At 42.3% G+C, this 22,388-nt stretch overlaps 1 protein-coding gene across 2 annotated transcripts in view; it reads left to right on the top strand.

Annotated features, from left to right (window-relative positions):
- The window catches only part of LOC101993990 (protein lifeguard 2), a 30,620-nt gene extending 15,092 nt beyond the window's left edge, over nucleotides 1-15,528 (top strand). The window contains exons 7-11 of one of the 2 annotated variants that reach the window (XM_005371771.3): nucleotides 2,667-2,704; nucleotides 2,790-2,877; nucleotides 5,817-5,906; nucleotides 8,812-8,859; nucleotides 15,030-15,528. In XM_005371771.3, coding sequence (XP_005371828.1) covers nucleotides 2,667-2,704; nucleotides 2,790-2,877; nucleotides 5,817-5,906; nucleotides 8,812-8,859; nucleotides 15,030-15,173 — 408 coding nt within the window. In that variant the 3' untranslated portion in view covers nucleotides 15,174-15,528. The remainder of the gene's footprint in view (nucleotides 1-2,666; nucleotides 2,705-2,789; nucleotides 2,878-5,816; nucleotides 5,907-8,811; nucleotides 8,860-15,029) is intronic. The other variant, XM_013355409.1, reaches the window with a different exon arrangement.
- The last annotated feature ends 6,860 nt before the right edge of the window (nucleotides 15,529-22,388 follow it).

The raw sequence follows: 22,388 nt of genomic DNA on the forward strand, positions 1-22,388 counted from the left end.
ACACACACACATACACACACACTCCCTCATACAAAACTCTCTCTCTCTCACACACACACACACACACACACATACACACACACATACACACACACTCCCTCATACAAAACTCTCTCTCTCTCACACACACACACACACATACACACACACTCCCTCATACAAAACACACACACTCTCTCTCTCACACACACGCACACACACACACACACACACACACACATTCCCTCATACAAAACTCTCTCTCTCTCTCTCTCTCTCTCTCTCTCTCTCTCTCTCTCTCTCTCTCACACACACACACACACACACACACATCAAATTTACATGAAGGACTGTTACATGTGATGGTGAACTCTTCAATCACATCCACCAGGAGGCAGTGTCAGGAAGATCACTGTGAGGCTGAGGCCAGTCTAGTTTACATAGTGAGTTTCAGGCAGTCTGGGAGTCTGGTTACACATCAAAACCAAAACCAAAACAATTCAAAAAATTTAATAAGCTAGATTTTCTTTTTTAAAGCAAAGGTGTGCCCAACAGGTGGCGGTGGTGCTGCACACCTTTAACCCCAGCACATGGGAAACAGAGGCAGGTGGATCTCTCTGAGATCCAGGTCAGCCTAGGCTCTGGCAGAGAGGCCCCCTGTCAACACAAATAAATAAACAAGCTCAGAGGGTTTAGGTTTCTGGTCCCCAAAGGGGCTTTCCTCATGGAGGCTCTGCATGTAACCACTAACAGAGGCCCTGTTGTTCAGGGTCAAGCAATGCTTTCATTTCCAAGACTCAGAATCTTGTCCAAGTGTTAAAAAATAACACCGAGAAAAGCATTTCAGAAAAACACTTGAGAGAAAACAATAAAATACTCACTCTTGCCACACAGATGGCTTTTGTCCCCTAGAATCTGTGATTCCCTGAGTTCCAGTCCTGAGCATGCTTGGAGCCACTCCCCATCCTCTCTCTTCCCAGCCTGCTTGTCTTCTGTCCCTGTGTCTTCCTGCCTCCTAGATCTGTGTCTCTGCACCCCACCCACTTTTGATGATGCTGGAGAAATAGGAAGTAAAGGAACCAGGAGAAAATTTAAAAACATATCTTAGGAGGAAGGTTGGAATCAAACACATTTTTTTTTATTGATTTTTATTGATCTGTACATTTTTCTCTGCTCCCCTCTTTGCCTCTCCCCTCCGCCCTTCAAACCTCCCCCAAGGTCCCCATGCTCCCAATTTACTCAGGAGATCTTGTCTTTTTCTACTTCTCATGTAGATTAGATCTATTTAAGTATCTCTTAGGGTCCTCATTGTTGTCTAGGTTCTCTGGGATTGTGGTGTGTAGGCTGGTTTTCTTTGCTTTATGTTTAAAAACCACCTATGAGTGAGTACATGTGATAATTGTCTTTCTGTGTCTGGGTTATGTGTCTCCCTCAAAATGATGTTTTCTAACTTCATCCATTTTCCTGCAAAATTCAAGATGTCATTATTTTTTCTGCTGTGTAGTACTCCATTGTGTAAATGTACCACATTTTCCTTATCCATTCTTCAGTCGAGGGGCATTTAGGTCGCTGGCTCAATCCCGGTCTGCCAATGTCTCTGGACTGGATCAGTGCCTGCTCCCATGGAGCTTCTCAAGCACATCATTTGTACATAGAATAAATCTTTTCCTCTGGTGGATATAAGAAGTACCTTCTTAGCTACATTAACCAAGTACAACATGAGGCACTCCCCCATTGGGTCTGGGAAGTCCAGAGAAGTGGCTGAGGAATTTGGGGTCCCAGTTCTTTTTCAGCATCTGGTGCATTGGGAAACTCCAAAGCCAGTATAGTGTCAGCACTTTGTTTAGGATGTGTCCTCCTTTTTGACCTCTGGGAGCAGAGGACTCCCCTTGTCCTTCCCATGGATAATCAAGTTCCTGAGGGTCCTTTGGGCTGGGAAACCTCTTCAGTCTGACAGCTGCTCACTGTCTGTGGTACTGAGCCTGACTGTGGGTCTGCCAATTCCTACCTTAGTCTCACCCTCAGGCTTCCTTGCCCACTGGATCTCAGTGCCACCTGTCTCCCACATTGCCCACAGCCTGGTTCCATCTGGGTAGAGGGCATCCTTCAGGGCTTCAGCCCTGTGCTGTCATCCCTGAACTACCATATCTCGACACTGTGATCTCAGTTCTCAGCCCAGGTCTGAGTTCTGAAGAAATGTTTTATGTTAGCAGGGAACACAGAAGATGGCATTATGCAAGTGGGCAAAGCAATAATGGGAACAGCATGCGCTGCTCTGATGAACTGCGTAGACAGTGTGTGTGGAAGATCCCATTTGACTAATGAGGATGTGGTCCACGAACAAACCTTTTACCTTGGTTTCTTCACTCACAGTTAGTCATGCATTGAATATGTGGAAGTTACTGCAGCTTGGAAGTTCTTACTAATGAGAGGATTTTCTTCCATCAGTTCTAGGTAGAGTGTAGTAGTAGTTAGTTAGGAGTTAGTAGAGAGTGTGGAAGTAGTTAGTTGTACCATTTGTTAACCATTTTGTAGCTGTGGCCCTGGGATTGTGCTCACCTCCCCAGTTGCTCCCTAGATCCTGCCCAGATGCACACATGCATGACTGGTAACTTCTTCTGCAGTCTAGGACTTGTCCTCATGCTGGGAGAAACAGGCTGCTGACTGACTGTGAATTTTGTTTTTAGACACTTCTGGAAGGTCTCATGCTAGGGAGTATGTCCATGTAAGTCTTTAATCCATATTTCTATTTTATTGTGTATGATTTTCTCTGAATATATCTGAACAGTAACTACAATCTCTGGTTCTAGTTTCTACAAAGCGGAAGAGATACTATGGGCAGCGGGAGCAACCACTCTGGTGACCTTAGTGCTTACTTTATTTGCTCTACAAACAAAAGTACGTATTATTGAAACAGTTCTCTCTCACAAGGGCGCCTATGGCTGTGTTCCTGTGTCCCTCCTGGCCCATTCTCATCCACACCGGCCTCACTGTCTTATGGGCCTCTTTAGCATGGCTTTCTTGCCTTGTCAGTAGTCGGGCCAGGGAACCTCAGCTGGAAATCAGAGGGACAGAGGAGAGAGACTTATTCCCATGGTGTCCTCCCTACAGGTTCCTCCTGAGCTAGCCACATTAATTGCCAAAATTACTCGCAGCTTGTCTTACATGGCCAGCTTGAGACAGCCCATCTTCCAAGATTTCTGTGTCCTTGTTCCTTGGGCCCTACAGGCAGCCACAGCTGCTCACCTAGTTCCTTCCTTTCTTCTTCAGGAGGTGGGTTTTACACACCAACTACCTCTCCTACACTGCCAGTGAGTGCGTTCTGTGTTCCCTGCTGGGGCCCAACTTCAAAATGGCAGTTCAAAATTCTCAGATTTTCACAGGTATTAGGACTCAGAAGCACTACTAACCCCTAAAATAATTCACGACTGCTCTTATTTTGGTGGGGTACTAGGGACCGATAATGCCAGCAGGTGATCGCTCTACTACAGAGCCACCCTCCAACCAATGGCCATTTCTTTTTAACCCTGTTGTCAGAGTCTCTCCAGCCTTAAGATGCACCTGGGGGTTTCAGTTGGTTCTTTCCACCGTCTTTCATTTCTGGACATTTAGTGAGTAGTGTCACCTTAGGCTGTTTAACAACTAAAGAGGAATATTTTTTCTATTGTTTGGAAAACCTCATAACTTTATACAAGAACTGAATTTAGACTTTGTGGGTGGAAAAAGGAAAGTCCCAAGAGGTAGAGGGACCTTTAAATATTGTTAAAATATTTAGACAAGTTGTATCAAAAGTAAGGGTTCAGGGACTGGGGAGATGGCTCAGTTAGTAAAGTGATTGCAGCGTACACACCATGACCTGAGTTTGATCCCCGGTGTCCATGTAAAGATCTTGGTGTGGTGGTGTGGGTTTGTAATCGCAGCTCTGGGAAGGTAGAGACTGGCTCCCTGGAGTCTCTGGCCAGTCCCCTAGCCTAAATTTTGGAGCTCTATGTCCTAGTGGAGATGGTTTTCAAATCATAAGGAATAAAGCCTGAAGTGGACCTGAGACTGCACACACATACACACAAAGTAGAGCTTCAATTTAATTTAGAATCACATCAGTATTTGCTATCTCAAGGATAGTCCTAATAGAAACCATCTTATGTGTGAACAGACATGCCTTCCTACAGTGAGTGAGGTGGGCTTCTGATACAGAAATAGGTTCATTGAGCTATTTAAAACCTTTTAAATGTCAGAGCATTTCCCCCCAATATCCCACGGTATTTAAATCGCTCTCAGGGAAAGAATGACCTGAGTTCATGAAACAAAACATTCTGCTGAGAAACACCTTGCAGACGAGTCCAGGTGTGTTTGCACATGAATGACTTGGAAAGGCAACTGAGCTTACATTCAACTACCCCCCCCCCCATGAAGATGTGTGGTGGGGTTTACACAGCTTTCTGCCTCTGCAACGCTCCCAAGGGCTACAGAGGAAATGTAAGCATGTGCCGAGTCCGAGTTTTCTGATGAACCCCAAGCTGTCCCTTAAAGGGAAAAATTAACCAGAAGGCCAGCTTGGTTTAAATATAACTAGACTCCATTCTCAGATCAGCTCCTTTGTGTTGAGTGACAGTTTCATGTAGATTCAAGATGCGCAGCCTCTTGGCTTCTGCTTGCCTTTTCATCTAATGTGGGGGCTGGGAGTTTGGAAGGAGGATGAAACTTTTGTGAGTTTTGGTGAGAGCCAAAGAGGGGCTGGTAGCAGAAACATCATTTTTTTTTTCCTGTTATTTGTGCTTGCTGAGTCCCTGTTGTGTCCAGGCCAGATGTGACTCAGATACTGAGTTTGGCAAGAGATGACAGAGATCCCTCCTGAATCCTAAGTGGGGCTGAAGGGGCCACAGGTCTAAGAAGAAAATGAAGAACTAATGTTGTGTGCATTGAGAATGGAGGAAAAATGCAAGAAAATATCTTGGGTGTTTTTAATATTTGAAAATTTTCAGCCCCTTTAATAAAAACAACAACAAAATATACGGGTCACTAATGTTTAAAGACAAAGCCAATTTATTCACAATAATAAATGCCAACATTATAAAATAATCATAACAGTAATTTTTGAAACTGTACTTATGTATTTTACAAAAATATGTGCATACAAATTTGAAAGAGATCCAATGACATAATGAAATAACCTATTTCATTATCTTAATGTTTTCTATGTATATGTGTTCTTTAAATATGAAGTTATGATCACATTGTACATACAAATTTATACTTCACTTAATTCATCTTTTTATATGAATTTTATATATGAATTTGTCATACACTTGAGCATGATCTTCCTGCCTCTACCTCCCAAATCCTGGGATTATGAGTGTGTGCTACGATGTCTGTTTTTTTATTTATTTAGTTATTTTTTTATTTTCGAGACAGGGTTTCTCCGTAGCTTTTTTGGTTCCTGTCCTGGAACTAGCTCTTGTAGACCAGGCTGGCCTCTGCCTCCCGAGTGCTGGGATTAAAGGCATGCGCCACCACCGCCCGGCCAAGGAAGAAATTCTTATACATAGAAAAGTGGAATAAATATGATGAATTCTCATGTACCTTTCACCCAGTTTAAAAATGAACAACTCCTGGCTCTTACTATTTTACCTTCCAACATCTCCTCCCTGCTGAAGAAACTCCCAGGGACTGGGATGGTTTTATCATTTATGTGGCAATTTTCAGTGTTTGGGGCGAAGGCAGTTCCATCTAAGAAACAGCCAGGGCAAATAGTGCATGGGGTAGAAAATGCATCTTAAAACATTTGAGATCCGATCTGGATGCTAATGAAGTCATGCTTGCTATTTGTGTCTCCCCAGTGGGATTTTACCATGCTAAATGGAGTGATGTTTGTTTTCCTCGTTGTGCTTATGATCTACGGGATTATCGCACTCGTTGTACGATCATACGTAAGTGACTGTCATTTTGAAATCTTCAAGAAGTACTCAAGAGGGCTAGAGAGATGGCTCAGTGGTTAAGAGCATTGCCTGCTCTTCCAAAGGTCCTGAGTTCAATTCCCGGCAACCACATGGTGGCTCACAGCCATCTGGAATGAGGTCTGGTGCCCTCTGCTGGCCTGCAGACATACACGCAGACAGAATATTGTATACATAATAAATAAATAAATATTTAAAAAAAGAAGTACTGAAGATGAGGGAAGTACTGGCTGTGTCAGCACAAGTCCTGTGAGAGGCAGACATGGTCCTGGGGCCAAGAATGGAAGGACTTTATTATTATCACTTTGTTATCTGTGGTGATGAGCACATCAGGCAAGCACTTCACCTCTGAGCTACACTCCCAGAGTTTAGAAAAAAAAAATCCCTGAGATCAAAGACAAACTTCAGTAGTTTGCAGAGTTTGCCCAGTCCAGCAGCTGAGCAGGGTACGCCATACTCCTGTCCTGTTATCCGAATGTGTATTGAAGTCATTCTTTGTTGCACACCAGGAATCTGTGGAGAATACTGTAGACAGGAATGCAGTGTGTGAATGTTGACCCCCCCTGCTTAAGACAGCAGTTGTACTTCCCCAACAGGGTCTGGGGGACCCTGTCCTCTGTGGCAGACAGTGCATTCTCCTGCACACAGGAGCAAAGCTCCTCTAGAGGTTGCAGTAGCAACCACAGAAGGTTGCTTAGCCTCTACCCAGCTCTCTCTTTCACTGAGTTCTACGTGTCACACATAGATCTTGTGTATATTTTCCACCGAGCTATCACACTCAACTGTCACAACATTCCTGAACAACACTTCTTGTTTATTTTATAGGCGCAGCCAACTTTAACTCATTCAGGGTCCCCAGGGAACTAGGGGCACAGGTATTATGGATGTCAGATTTGTGTGACTTTTAGGCAGTGTTTATATCTCCATTACCTTGTGCATGGTCTGTCTCTGGAGCAGAACTGGAGAAAGCTATATATTATATGGCCGATATTGTCCAGGAGTACTTTATATGGAGAACCTGCCTGAGACCTGGAACTGTCTGTTCAAATTCTGAACCAAACCATTTATTTGGCAGCAAGTGGACTTTTTTTTTTTTTTAACGTACCTTTAGACATGTGACCCAGTTCTGTCTGGGTTCATTTGGTCTGATAAATAAGCATGCTTGTCATAGCTAGGGAGAGGGTATCTATGTTTTGCAGACAAACTCTAAGACATACAAAGAGGTACCTTGTGTGTTTTTGTTTTGTAGCTTTGCCTCCTTGTTTACTTTTTTTTGAGAGAGTCATACTATGTAGCCCTGGCTGGCATGTAACTCACTGTCTAGAGCAGGCTGGCCTTAAATCCACAGATAGCACCCTTTTCTACCTCCAAAGTGCTAGGACTCCAGGTGTTTGCTCACCACCTCACCTGGCGTATTCAAAGACCATAACTCTACAGTTATTCAGTGGGTTCCATAGGTCTTTATAGTATCCTTAGCTTGTGGAGGCTGTGTTTCCTACAAGACAGACAGATCTCATTCCCGTTCTCACAAATATCTCCAAGCTACAGTCTTAAACATGCAGCAGCAGAAGGTTCTTATCCTAAGTCTGTGCATTTGACATAGGCAACTTTGAGTTCTTTGCATTCTGGGTGTCCCCAAGCTCTCCGGTTGGCACTCTAAAGCTACTGTGCTCCCCAGATTGTGCTGTGAGTCTGTACTGTCTCCCTTCTTCAACAAGAACTTCTTATGGGGAGCTCTGCCAGTCCTCCTTGGGACCACCTTTCTCCTCCTTAAGAGATTTTGCTACATTTTTTTCAGGTGTTGTGTGTTGCTTTATCTTCTTCCCATGTGAGCCAAACCCTGGGTGTTCGGATATGTCTCATATTTTCTGATCAGGGAAAAATACCAGTCAGATTGGCTTGGGCAAAGTTCTAGGAATTTCATGGGCCTGAAAAGGACCTAAGAGTCTAGCACCAGTAATCTCACCTTGGTGTATGAGCCTGGGGTGACTAGTCATTTCTACTTGTACAGTATAGGTCAAGAATTGCCTGTTGACAGACACGACCAACTGCAGGTCCCAGCAGCGCTCCCCACTGCTTGCAGGGGCTTCTTTCCTCACATTCTCCACAAAGGGAACATGTGATCATTGTGTTTCCAGAACCACTCAGGCCACGGACTGAGGGCAGACAGAGTCTCTAGAGGGTTGTTTGTAACATGGAGGGGCCGGGCCTGCTTGTTTGTTTGTGGTTTTTGTCCTGCCCAGTTTCCCACAACTGTTTAGCCCCAAAGAAAATCACACATAGATCTCTATAAGTTATAAAGCTGATTGGCCCATTAGCTCTAGCCTCTCACTGGCTAACTCACATCTTGATTAACCCATTTTTCTGATCTATGTAAGCCATGTGGCTCAGTACCTTTTTTTCAGTGGGGCAGATCACATCCTGTTGCTTCGGTGGTCTGGGCAGGAGTGGGAGGAATCAACTTCCTCCTTCCCAGAATTCTCCTGTTCTCATTACATCGTTTCTACTTCCTGTCTGGTTTTCCCGCCTATATTTTCTGCCTGGTCAATCAGCGTTTATTTATAACATGATTGACAGAATACAGACAATTCTCCCACACCAGTTGTTGAAAATGGGATGGGGAGTGGAGCATTTGTAATGCATTGTCCGCACACCACCCCCCATGGAATTTGAAGTGCTCACTTAGTGATGGTGAAGATCTGCATGTACTTTGAATGTTATTGTAGTAAAGTGGCGATGCTGGTGATTTGGTCGAGAAGAGGCTAATTCCCACAGGCTTGCCTGCCTTCATAATGGGTCCTTATCTGAGGGTAGTGACTCATGGAAGCACTTCCGGCACTCCAATCTTATTAAGTTGTACCTCTTTTTTTCTGTGCAGTGGTTACATCTGATATATTCAGCACTTGGAACACTGATCTTCTCCATGGTAGGTACTGTTTTCCCTCACTGCTGAAGACCATGGTGTACACATTCCCAGGCCTGGTGCTGGTCCGTGGAGTCAACCATTCACTAGAAACACTCCAACAATTCACTCAGCAGAGCTGGATGGCCTTTCTAATCTATGAAATCATCACATTCCTGGGCTGGGGCTGTACATCAGGGGTAGATTGCTTCCCTAGCATAGGACCTTGAGCTTCGTCCCCAATACAGCACAAACACAAAATGCAATGTAGGCAGAAGCCACTCCCAAATAACTACCAGAGACTTATTTATAAATGCTCAGCTGATAGCTCAGGCTTGTTACTAACTAACTTTTCCAACTAAATTAACCCATTTCTATTAATCTACATTCTGCTACATGGAATTTACCTCTCTTTCATCTTGCTGGTGACTAATAAGTGTTGAATCCCTGGTTGCTTGGTTCCTCTGCTGCTGATGCAACAAGTCAAATCAAACTGAATTAATAAATCCAGGTTTTATAAATGGCAATGAAAAGGTTTCCCCTACTGACACCAACTTGTTGGGGTTTCAAAGTTCCTTGGAGTTGTTAAAGAAGAAGAAAAAATGTGTGTGTGTGCTGGTATTGCTGCATGGAGCCAGAGGACAGTGGGGTCCTGCTCTACTGTTCCCCCTGATCCCTTTGAGACAGGGTCTCTCACTGACATTGGACCTGGGCCTATGGCCAGTAAGCCCCAGTAACTCTGCTCTCTGCCTTCAACATCTCTGGAGTTACAGGCACATGGGTGTTCATGATTTAAAAAAAACACATGAGTACTGAGGATTTGATTCTATGTTCTCATGCCTTGGCAGCAAGTCCTTGTACCTATTGAGGCATCTCAGGCTTTGAGGGGAAAAATGTGAAGACAGGTCTCATTATGTAACACTGGCTGGCCTGAAACGTGCTGTGCAGACCAGGTTGACCTTGAACTCAGAGAGATCTGCCTGCTTCTGCCTGAGTGCTGAGAGTGTCACCAAGTTTTAAGTGACTCCATTAGTTTCCTTTCCAGCACTGTTTGTTTTTACATCCTGACTGCAGTTTCCCCTCCCTCCTCTCCTCCTAGTCCCTTCCCCACACATTTCCTCTGTCCCCACCTTTCCTCCTCCGTTTCTCTTCAGAAAAGGGCAGACCCCCACCCCATGGATGTCAAGTAGCTGTGAAACTAAGCACCTCTTCTCCTATTAAGGCTGGATGAGGCAACCCAGTAAGAGAAAAAGGTCCCCAAATCAGGCAACAAAGTCAGAGGCAGCCTCTGCCCCCACAGTTACACAACTGTGACATATATGCAGAGTGCCTAGGTTGTTTTCAGTTTCTGGCTGTTATATGAATATAGCCTCAATGAACATAGTTAAGCAAGTGTTCTTGTGGTAAGATAGATCATCTTTTGGATATATGACCAAGAGTGGTATAGCTGCGTCTTGAAGTAGATTGATCCTAATTTTATGAGACACTGATATATTGATTTCCATAGTGGCTATATCAGTTTGTACTCTTACCATCAATGGAGGAGTATTCCCCTTGCTCCATATCCACATCAGCACAGCTGTCACTTGTGTTACTGATCTTAGCCATTCTGACTGGTGCAAGATAGAATCTCAGAGTAGCTTTTTTTTATAATTTAATTATTTTTTTTCAATAGGAAAATAGACTATCTTTTTTTTTTGTTTTACATACAATCCCACTTCCCACGTGGTGTGGGAACTGTCTATGTGTTGTCCTATGTGTTCTGTGTTGATTTTATTGGTTAATAAACAACGAAAACTGGCTTGGCCTATAGCATGGGAGGAGGAAGGCAGAGTTAGGAGAAGCCATGGATCCGCTGCCTGATACAGACACTGGGAACTTTAGCTGGTAAGACACAGCCACGTGATGATATACAGAATAATAGAGATGCGTTGGTTTAAGATGTGAGTTTAGCCAGAAATATGCTTAAGCTACTGGCCAAACAGTATTGCAAGTAATATGGTTTCCTGAGTTGGTATTTTGCTGGTTCCTTCCCTGTCTGGCTGGAGTTGGTGGCTGGGAAGAACAAGCGACCCTTACCTCAACACCCACTCCCTTCCCTCCACCTATTCTTCCCATTCCGTCCACTCCTCAGAGAGGGTAAGGCACATTGCTCTGGGAAAGGTTCAAGGCCCTCCCTACTAAATCTAGGTTGAGTAAGGTATCCATCCAAAGAGAATGGGTTCCAAAAAAGCCAGTATAAGCGGTAAGGATAAATCCTGATGGCACTGCCAGTCCTGGTGGTTCTGCAGTCTGTCCCAGCCATACAACTGTCACCACATTCAGAGAGACTAGTTTGAATCTATGCTGGTTCCTTCCCTGTCCGACTGGAGTTGGTGAGCTCCCATTAGCTCAGGTAAACTGTTTCAGTGGGTGTCCCCATCATGGTCTTGACCCCTTTGCTCATATTCTCACTCCTCCCACTCTTGAACTGGACTTTGGGAGCTCAGTCCAGTGCTCTGATGTGGGCCTCTGCCTCTGTTTTCATCAGTTGCTGGATGAAGGTTCTATGGTAACACTTTTTAAGACATTCATCAATCTGACTACAGGACAAGGCCAGCTCAGGCACCCTCGCCTCTATTGCTTAGGGTCTTAACTGGGGTCATCCTTGTGGATTCCTGGGAATTTCTCTAGTGTCAGGTTTCTTGCTAGCCTCATAATGGCCCCCTCAATCAAAATATCTCTTTCCTTGCTCTCATCTCTGTCCTTCCTCCATCCCATCTACCTTGTTCCCTCAAGTTTTCCCCCCTCCTCTTCTGCCCTCCCTTCTCCCACCCCCATGCTCCCAATATTGTTAGGCAATCTTATCAGAGTAGTTTTGATTTGCATTTCCTTGATGGTTAAGAATGTTGTTGACCATTTTTCTTTGATTATTAGCCATTTGACTTTCCTCTGTTGAGAATTCTGTTTATATTTGTACTCCATTTTAAAATGGGATAGTTGCTTCTGTGATTTCTAATTTCCTAAATTGGTTATTTATTTTGGATATTAGACATGTATATCTAAATAAAGATTGATAAAAATCTTTTCCCATTCTTTAGGCTGACATTTTGCCCTTGTGATAGTGTCATTTGCCTTACAGAAGCTTTTCAGTTCTAGGAGGTCCCATTTACTAATTATTGATCACAGTACCTGTGCAATTGCTGTTCTGTTCAGGAAGTTGTCTCCTATGCCCGTGTGTTCAGGGCTAATCCACTTTCTCTTCTATTAGGTCCAGTTTATCTTGTTTGATGTTAAGGTATTTGATCCACTCGGACTTGAGTTTTGTGCAGGGTGAAATGGGTCTTATTTGCGTTCTTCTACATGCTGATATCCACTTAGACCAGCACCATTTGTTGAAGATGCTTCCCCCCCCCCCATTGTATAATTCTGTCTTCTTTGTCAAAAACCAAATGTCCATAGGTGTGTGGATTTACTTCTGGGTCTTTGATTCCATTTGATCCATTGATCAACTGTCTGCTTTTTATGTCAACACTGTGGTTTTTATTACTATTGTTCTGTAGTACAACTTGAAATCAGGGATGGTTATACCCCCAGAATTTCCTTTATCATAAGGATTGTTTTAGCGATCCTAGTTTTTGTTTTTGTTTTTGTTTTTTTCATGTGAAGTTGAGCATTGTTTCTTCAAGGTCTGTAAGAAATTGTATTGGAATTTTGATAAGAATTGCCTTGAATCTGTATTATTTTTACTATATTAATCCTATTGTTCCATGAGCATGGCAGATCTTACCAGAAGATGGTATCTTCTCCAATGTTTTTCTTTAAAGACTTGAAGTTCTTGTCATACAGGTCTTTCACTTGCTTGGTTAGGGTTACACCAAAATATTTTATATTATTTGAGGCTATAGTGATATTTTATTTGTTTTAAATAAAGCTTGCCTGAAGATCAGAGTGCAGAGCTCAGCTACTACAGGCCAGGTAATGGTGGCATGCACCCTTAATCCCAGGACTCAAGGTCACCCTGGGCTACATGAGAGTGCATCTGTCTAAAAAGAGAAACAAAACTCACACAGAGGTGCTCCCAGCACTAGGGAGGTGGAGATAGAAGTGATATGGCTAGGTGGAGAGAGGTATATAAGGCAGGAGACAAGAGCTCATTGCAGTCTGAGGTTTGGTGGAGAGCATTGCAGTCTACAGTCATGCAGAGGTCAGGATCGCCACCTTGAGCCTTGGTAGAGGTAAGATCTCTCTAGTGACTTGGGTTCTTTGCTTTTCTGATCTTCAGCTTGCCCAATATCATCTGTCTCTGGGTTTTTATTATTTGTGCTACATGTGCTTATTGCAAAGAGTGTTGTTTTCCTAATTTCTTTACCAACCCATTCTTTGTATATAGGAGGACTATTTTTTTAAACCAAAAAAACATTTTTTTTTCCATTTAAAAAAGTTTTAGGACACATAAAACAAGGCAACATTTATTCCTTCTTCTCGTCTTCTGGCATGGGGTCTGTGGGAGGCTCCTCTACTGTTGCTCTCTGAGCCAGTATTACTATCACTGGTCCCTTTGACCTCCATGCTGTCACCCCCCTCCTGCCCAGTCTCCTTGTCCTCAGGGGTAGGTGTACCTTCTTCACCGTTCTGCTGGCTCTCTGCTGTTTCTCCCAGGTGTGTCTCCTCTGTCTCCATAGGGATGCTCTCTTCATCCTTCTTCTCCTCGGCTTTGTTCGTTGCTTGCTCTTTTTTTTAGTTAATTTTGTATCCAATCACTTTGCTGAATGTGTTCCTGGTAGAATTCCTGAGGTTGTTTATGTATACTATCTTATATGCAAATATCATCTAGCAATACTTTGACTTCTTTTCCAGTTCATATCCCCATGATCTCCTTTAGTTGTCTTATTGTTCTAGTTAGAAGTTCAAGTACTATATTGAATAAGTATGGAGAGTGTAGACAGCATTGTCTTGTCTTGTCCCTGATTTTAGTGGAATTGCTCTAAGTTTCTCTCCATTTAAATTGATGTTGGCTATCTGCCTGCTGTATATTGCTTTTATTAAGTTTAAGTATGTCTCTTTCCCCTCTGATCTCTTCAAGACTATTTTCATGAAGGGGGTTGCGTCTTATTAAAGGCAAAATTAGATTTTTCAGTATCTAATGAGTGATTTTTTTCCCTTTCAGTCTGTTTATATGGTGGATGATCTTTTTGATGTGTTCTTAGATTAGGTTTCTAAGTATTTTGTTGCATATTTTTATATTGATGTTTATGAGTGAAACTGGTCTGTAACTCTTTTTGTTGAGTTTTTGGTTTGAGTATTAGGGTGACTGTGGCCTCATAAAATGAATTTGACAATTCTGTTTCATTTTGTGGAATTTGAGGAATTCTGGTATTATCTTTTCTTTGAAAGTCTGGTAATGCACTAAAACCCACCTGGCCCTGGGTTTTTTTCTGGTTGGAAGACTTTTAATGACTGCTTCTATTTCCTTGGGAGTTATATGTCTATTTAAATTGTTTATCTAATCTTGATTTTACTTTGATAAGTGGTATCTATTGAGAAAATTGTCCATTTCTTTTTGATTTTCCAATCTTGTAGAGTACAGGTTTTTGAAATATAAGGTTTGATGTGTGATTTAAGTTCTTAAAACAGTCCTTAGGGATGGGGTTAAAAAACAGTCCTTACTCTGTCAGAGTCTGGGAAGCATCTTTGGTTTGATCCAGCAGGAGCATGGGAAGGTCTTGATACAGGACACATCATTCACAAATGGTGCAAAGGAAGTATACAGATTAGGTACTGTGCATTTCAGGAGGATGAGATACTTGCTCTCAGAGTGCAAACTATGATGACTTTAACAATGGTTGAATCTCTAATAATGTATAGTTACAACTGACCTCCAGCATCATGTTACTTCTTCCTTCCTTCAATTTCCCCCTCCCTTCTTCCCTTCCTTCCCTATCTTTTGAGATAGTTTCATGTAGCCCAAGCTAGCCTCAAACTTATGTAGTTGATGATGACCTTGAGCTTCTGACCTTCCTATCTCTATTTCCAGTTTTCTAGAATTGCAGGCATGTGTGGTACATGGACTGGAATCCAGGGCTTTATGTATGCCATTCAAGTACTCGACCAACTCTGCTACATTTTTCTTAATGATAAAATAACTTTCCCCACATCATTAAGGACACCTACTTGGTAGATCCAATCTAAATAGATTCTTCCTCCTCTTCTAGTACCTGGTAATGGACGTGCAGATGATGGTTGGGGGGCACTACCATTATGAGATAGACCCCGAAGAGTACATTTTTGCTGCTCTGAACATCTATGTGGACATCATCAACCTTTTCATTTTCATTTTGGACCTGATTGGACGATAGCCAATGGCCAAGGCTGGCTTATGCTGAGAAGGAACGTGGGATGCCTGTGGAGTGTTGCCAGGCACAGGCACTCAGTGGTGACCACTCACAGTTCCTTCCATAGTTATTTGTTTGTTTATTCATTTATGTCAAAAGAAGTGAAGAATTCAGTAGATGGTTGTTGTTATACTTATTTCCCTTGTCATACGGTAAAACTTTCTTATCCATATGAAAACATTTCAGATTCCTATAAATTCAGAAAATGAGTATCCTAATTATATACTGTCATACATTTAGAAGGTTTCCATTGCTTTGTTGAAGTTTTATAGGCAAGATTTAAAGCTGTAAATACCTTTACATAAATAAAGCTGATTGTAGAAAACCCCAAACATGCCCTTTGTCTTCATTTGGACATTCTAAGGGAGTATGTTAGCATGTCATTTTTTTAACAATAGGACAAACAAAAATATTCTTGGTTTCTCCCACTTTCCACAGCTAGACTGGAGAAAAATCTTTCATCAAGTACGGAGAAAAGAAGCTCAGGGCAGAGTGTCATCTGCATGCCACCAATAAACCTGTACTTTTGTGCTTGACTCAAGGACCTCTTCCTCTGAGTGTCTGGGCCAGCTGGCCTTATAACATCCTAAATGTCTTTTAAAATTGTTTTTAAAACACATAAAAATTTTCACTTTAGCAGTTTCTGTGTACAGTTAAGTAGTATTACATATATAATTGTGAAACTAATCTCTGCAGTGTTTCTAGCTTGAAAACCAATGCTCTCTGCCAACTATATTAGTCAGGATTCTTTAGGAACAGAAGTTATAGGATGAATCTATCTATCTATCTATCTATCTATCTATCTATCTATCTATCTATCTATCTATCTGTCTGTCTGTCTATCTATCATCTATCTATATCTATCATCTATCTCTCTCTCTATCTCTATCTATCTATCTATCTATCATCTATCTATCTATCATCTATCTATCTATCTATCATCTATCTATCTATCTATCATCTATCTATCTATCTATCATCTATCTATCTATCATCTATCTATGATGATTTTAAAAAAATGACCCCCAAAGGGAGTGCCATTATTACATTATTAGGTGTGGCCTTATTGAAGAAAGTGCATCACTGTGGAGACAGGCTTTGAGATCTCTTTTGCTCAAGCTTCCTTCAGGAGTGTGACTGTCAATTGACTTCCTTTGCCTGAAAGATGTATCACTTTCTGCTCCAGCACCATGTCTGCCTGCACAATGTCATGCTCCCCATCATGATGATAATGGACTGAACCTCTGAAACTTTAAGTGAGCCACCTCAATTAAATGTTTTCTTTATAAGAGCTGCTGTGGTCATGGCGTCTCTTCACAGCAACAGTTACCCTAATAGAGCTATCTATCTGAATAGCTTATAAACTGTTATCCAGCTAGTCCAATAATGGTTATCTCCTAATAGAAGGTTCAGATAGTAGTTGTTCATTCCACAAGGCTTGATGCCTCAGCTTGTCTTCAGCATATGTCAGAATCCCAAAGGAGTGGGCTCCAACGCCAGCAAAGGAATGGACTTGCTAGTGAAAGCAACCAGGCAAATAGTGAAAGCTTCCTTCTTTCATGTCGTTTATATAATCTGCTAGCAGAAAGTATGGCCTAGATTAAAGGTGTCTCTTCCCACCTCAAAAGATCCAGATTAAAAGTGGGTGTTCTTACTTCAAATGATTTAATTCAGAAAATAATCCATCACAGGCATGCCTAGCCATATGACTTTTAGTTAATTCCGGATAAAGTCAAGTTGACAACCAAGAATAGACATCACAAGTCCACTCCTTATCAACTTGACACACAAGCATATCTCCTTATGTCAAGCTTAATTTCCAAATAAAAGCAATAACCAGGTTATAATTGCACCTAACATGATATAACTAACCCTTGAATATTACAAATGCATTATATATTTAACTAGGCCATAATTATGCCTAACATGATATAGCTACAACCAAAAATGTTTTAGAATAGGTAATAATATCCCTTGAGGGACATATTCTTTTGATATCTCAAAACTTAACCACAGGCAGTCTCTTACTTGATGTTATACCACATGATAAAGAAACTGAGGAAAGAAAATACAAATATCTGTAAAAGCACATTCTTAACAAAATACAATAAAACACTGATGCCAATTATAATTCTTGTGTCTGCTACCGGTCTCTAGGCCTTAGCTGGTATTTTGGTATTTATAACCTTCCTCTACTACCCGTTCAGGATTTTCTCCACCCTCAGCAAGGACTTCTTCAGGTCTTGGCTCTTTTCTGGAAGGAATGACCCACTGCCTTCATTCCGGAAGGCCTGTGCCCTTTGTCATCTTTCCTGGATTAGGCTGTTGTAGTTCATAGTTTCCCATTGACCATAATCACAAGACATGATAGTTCCAAGATCTAGAGGATCTGCTGGACTCCAGACGTAATCTTTCTAATTCTAACCAGTGTAGAGAAGTGATCCAATTTTCCCTTGAAAAAAAAATATGGATCAATCATCCCTCCTAACACTTATTTCTTTCTTAGCCTGTTGACTTGAGGGCATCAGAAGCCCAAAGTGACCAGAGGAAGTCTGAGTTCAACAGAATATTTGTTGTGGCTCCTGGAAGTAGCACCCCTCCCCCCTGTAGGCCAGCAGAACTCAGTATCACAAGAAGCAACATTTTTTCTAGTGGGTCATTAGGGGTAACAGTGAGTGCATTCCACCTCTTGATTCCTGAATCCATGGATCCTACCTATGGGAAAAACCATATCACATATTGGATATTGATTCACCACCCTTTGGAGAACTCTGTCCCAGCCCTCAAGGCTGCTGCCATCTTGTTGATGTTGTAACTGTGTCTTCAAAAGACCATTTAATCTATCGGGCTTGCTGTTTCAGTGGATTTTACGATCATGGGCCCACTGTTGCACTTCTCTGGCTGTAAAGCGAGGTCTTTGGTCAGAAGCTATAGTGGTATTTTATTTGTGTTTTAATAAAATAAATATAGCTTGTCTGAGTATCAGTGGGCAAAGCAGCCATACTAGTCAGCCATATTGGCCAAGGAATGGTGGCATATACCTTTAATCCCAGGACTCCAAATCCCACAGGTCTCTTCTGTAGTTCACCTATAGAGGCCCGAAAAAGGCTCCAAACAGCATGTCTTTCTGCTACTGATACCTCAGGAACCATTAGGTCTGCTGGATCCAAGTAGTAGAGAGGATCCGTACTTACTTACTGGGCCAATGTTACCTGATAGGGGCTGGTCAAGGAATTAAACCTCAGACTCAGGATGGAGAGGCCTCAGCAAGGCTAAGATTGTAACAGTTTTTACGAAAGCAATCAGACTTTTTATACCCTTATCAGAAACAGAATATAGTGGTAACTGCCAGGATCAATCTAGCTGTAGTTGCCAAGGTAAAATGACATTTGCAAACTATACAGGGTATACCCACAATTAATGTCTAAGATCAACTTTCTATCAAGTTTCCATGGTTTCTTAGCTTGTAAGGGAACATACAGAGAAAGACAAAGTGGCCTGAATGCTTCACTGCCTCAGGGGGTGCCTCGGTTTCTCAGGAACTGAAAGGCACACAGTGCCCCAGGAGTCACAGACTCTAACCTGATTCATGCCTCTCCATTGTTTCCTGCAGTAGGATCTGTTGAAGATCCTTCTGTTGTTCCAGCCCCGACTCAAAGTGAGCAGCTTTCCTAGACACTTGGGTCTATGCGTAGGAGTGACACATCTAAGTGAGGATTGTGCTGTCTCCAGAATCCAAATGGCCCCACTAAAGGCTGTGTTTGCTTGTTGGTGGGAAGAGCAGATTCACCTCTGCCTGCCCCACACCACTGGATTCCTAAGAATTTCACTGAGGTAGACAGTCCTTGAATTTTGGTTGGATTTATTTCCCATCCTCTGATGGACATATATGTTACCAAGTCCAAAGTGGTTGTTATCTCCTGTTCACTGGGTCTAAACAACATCATATCAATATGGTGCACCAATGTGGTGTTTTTGTGAAACAGACAATCAAGATTCCTTTGAAAAAATTTTTGAAACAGATCTGGTGTTTATATATCCTTCAGGTAAAATTGTAAAGATATACTGGAAGTCTTGCCAACTGAAAGCAAATTGCTTCTGGCAGTCCTGATGGATAGTTATGGAGAAAAGGTCATTTGCCAAATCAATAGCTACATACCACATGCCAGTAGATATGTTAATTTGCTTAAGTAAGGACACCACATCTGGTGCTGCAGCTGTAATTGGAGTCACTACATGACTGAGTTGATAGTCAAGTGTCCGTATCCATGATCCATCCATTTTTGCACTGGCCAGGTAAGAGAGTTAAAGGGAGATGTGGTTTAGCAGACAATGAAGGATTAATTTCCTCAGTCAAAGGTGGAAAAGGCAGTATTTCAGGGGTTGGAGAGACGTGAGATAAACCCTTGAGAATCTGAGGGCTCAAAGTTCTCAGCCTCAATGGGGTTCTCCCACACATCTCCACCCCAAGTTACAGGATCTCATTTGTTAAGAACTAATGCCCTTATTTTAAACTCCGAGACCCTCGCATAATGAGACTTGAATTTTTGCTGTAATTTAGTCAGTCTTATAAGGAGGCCTTTGCTTTGATTTTCTGAAACTTGAGCCCTGTGGCAGAGAAGATTTTTTTCCTGGGCACAATTCTCAGGGTGGATGAATCAGGATAAATTTGTAAAATAGTCCAATAATTCATGACTACAGGAAGGAGAAAAGCAGTAGGCACAGGCAAGGTTGGACTGTGGTATTGTAGTTTCTTGGCTTTCAAGGCATTGTAGGCAGCAGGCATTCATGTGGTGCATATAATATAGGCAGGCAAAACACTATACATACAAATTAAAAATTAAAAAAAACCTAGAAAAAACAAAAATGAGTACACTTCCACTTGGCATTCCAATGTGGATAAGGGAAACTTCACAAGCTTCATTCTTAGATGAAGAGCTACAGGCAATTAGTGGTTGCTAAGGGAGGGAGACTCAAGTCTTCTCCATGAATGAGCTCCCAAAAGTTCATCCAATCCCAAGCAATCAGCCCTAAACATATCAACAAGTAACACTAAATGGACTCAGCGGCTGTACATGCGAGTACATATGTTTAATAATAATAAAGTTATAATAAAAATAAAGAGATCATGAATTTGAAAAAGGGTGGGGAGCACATGAGAGGAGTTGGAGAGGGTGGGAAAGAAATGACACAAATTGGGTACCTATAAAATTTTCTTTTTTTTTTTTTGGTTGCATTTTATTTTATTAGTTGTTATGGATAATGGTCAGAAAGAAAGCTAAATAAAAGAAATTAGATTCAGGTCGTGTTTTGAAAATAAAAAGGGGGAAATGCTATGGAATAATGCTTTTTTAAAAAATTTATTTATTAAGGATTTCTGCCTCCTCCCCGCCACGGCCTCCCATTTCCCTCCCCCTCCCCCGATCAAGTCCCTCTCCCTCATCAGCTAGAAGAGCAAACGGTTCCCTGACCTAAAAAAGTGTATTTAGAGGCAACATCTGGCAGAGGGCGATGTTGGACTGGGAAAAGACCTGTGGTTCTGACTCAACCAGTCAAAGGCAGTGCATTCCTCTTCATGGCTGGGGTTTCTACAGGGTTCCACTATATTTGTTTCAGCTGGACCACCAGAAAGGAGACTATGGGGACTGGCAGAGCAACAATTTACATGTGTCACTGTTCCTTTTTTGTATGTGGAGGCCTCTGACTGGGGCATGCCAATGACCGTTGTGAAACTGGTGGTATGAGATCATAATACAGTTCTATATACATTCAGATCTGGAGGCTACATTACACTAGATTACCCTCAGGCCTTCCTCCTCTTCCAGACCATTAGCTTCCCCTCCCATTACTGAACATGCTCCAAAACCATATCCATTTCAGGAGCTGAGGAGATCTGTCAGCTATGAGTAGCAGAAGAGTTAGCACTCATCCTGGGAGGGGAAGAGTCTAGTTGCAGGGAGTGGGCAAGTCAGTCCAATGGTCTGTAGCCCTTGCTACAGAATGCAAACTACTCTGTGGCTATGACCTCACCATGCAGAGAACCTGGGCCCTGAAGCTTCCTGCCCTGGAAACGGCTGTCAGACTCTGACACCTTCTCTGCCCTTTGCGCCCAGCACAATGTTCCTTGCCTCTAAGTTAGCATTTGGCTGTGCTTGCTCTAAACCCTTAGAACTTTATGTTTGCTCTTGCATTTGAAAAATGCACCTACTACCAATTGCTCAAACAAAAGTTCTTTCAGTGTTTTTAGCCCACTATGAAAAGCTCTCAGAGATCAAGGTTCTGATTTTGGGTATGATTTACTTGATGTTCAATTATTCTATGACCCAACAGCCAGGGCCACACTGCCTTTCAGCTAGAGACACAAAACTGCTGCGTGTCATAAAAAATGTCCCTTTTGCTGCCTGCCTACTTGCCATCTGTTTACTAATTTCAGTCCTTCCTCTAGGGCTAATCTTCTAGCCAGTGTTCTCAACCTTCCTAATTCTACGACACTGTTAGTTCTGGGTAGTCCTCTGTGGGTGTCTCTGCATGTGGGTAGACAGAGGAGCGGTCTCCAGTACCTAAGACCATCAGAAATAAGTGTTTTCTCATGGTCTTAGGTGACCACTGTAAAAGGGTCATTCAACCCTGGGGTCGTGACCCACAGCTTGAAAACCACTGCTCTAAACTTCATTACCAGGTAGAACCTTGGAACCCCACAGGTTCCCTTCATTCCTCATCTCAACCCTATCACTCAGGCGAGAACTTTCTCTACTATACCCCAGGACTTGTAAACTTCCATGGTTACATTCTTTTGACTCAGTTTCCTTTCCAGACAATCTTCAGCATCCTGTTGTCCCTGTCAAAACTTCTGGTCTAGGACTTCATTTTGTCCTTACAAGCTAGTTACACTGCCCCCTCTCAGGCATACTGGCAAAGACAGGAGATTGGGGTCAGAGGCAAAGAGCTTACCTTGAAGGTGCAGAAGGCAGCTTTGCATCAGTCCTCCTTACGTCTAGTCCCACAGGGAGAAACACAGGAGCATGGAAAACATGGTACCAGGCATGAGTGTGCTTCTGTTGCATTTGAAAAATCCTCAGCATGAGGAATGTTCTACACTTAGAGCAGACAGTTTGGGCTATTCTCGAGTCTGAAGGGTACTAGTTAGACAAACACAGAGAGAGTGCAAACTGTTCTTAG

This window comes from Microtus ochrogaster, unplaced genomic scaffold, assembly GCF_000317375.1.
Source record: "Microtus ochrogaster isolate Prairie Vole_2 unplaced genomic scaffold, MicOch1.0 UNK126, whole genome shotgun sequence".
Classification (NCBI taxonomy): Eukaryota; Metazoa; Chordata; class Mammalia; order Rodentia; family Cricetidae; genus Microtus; species Microtus ochrogaster.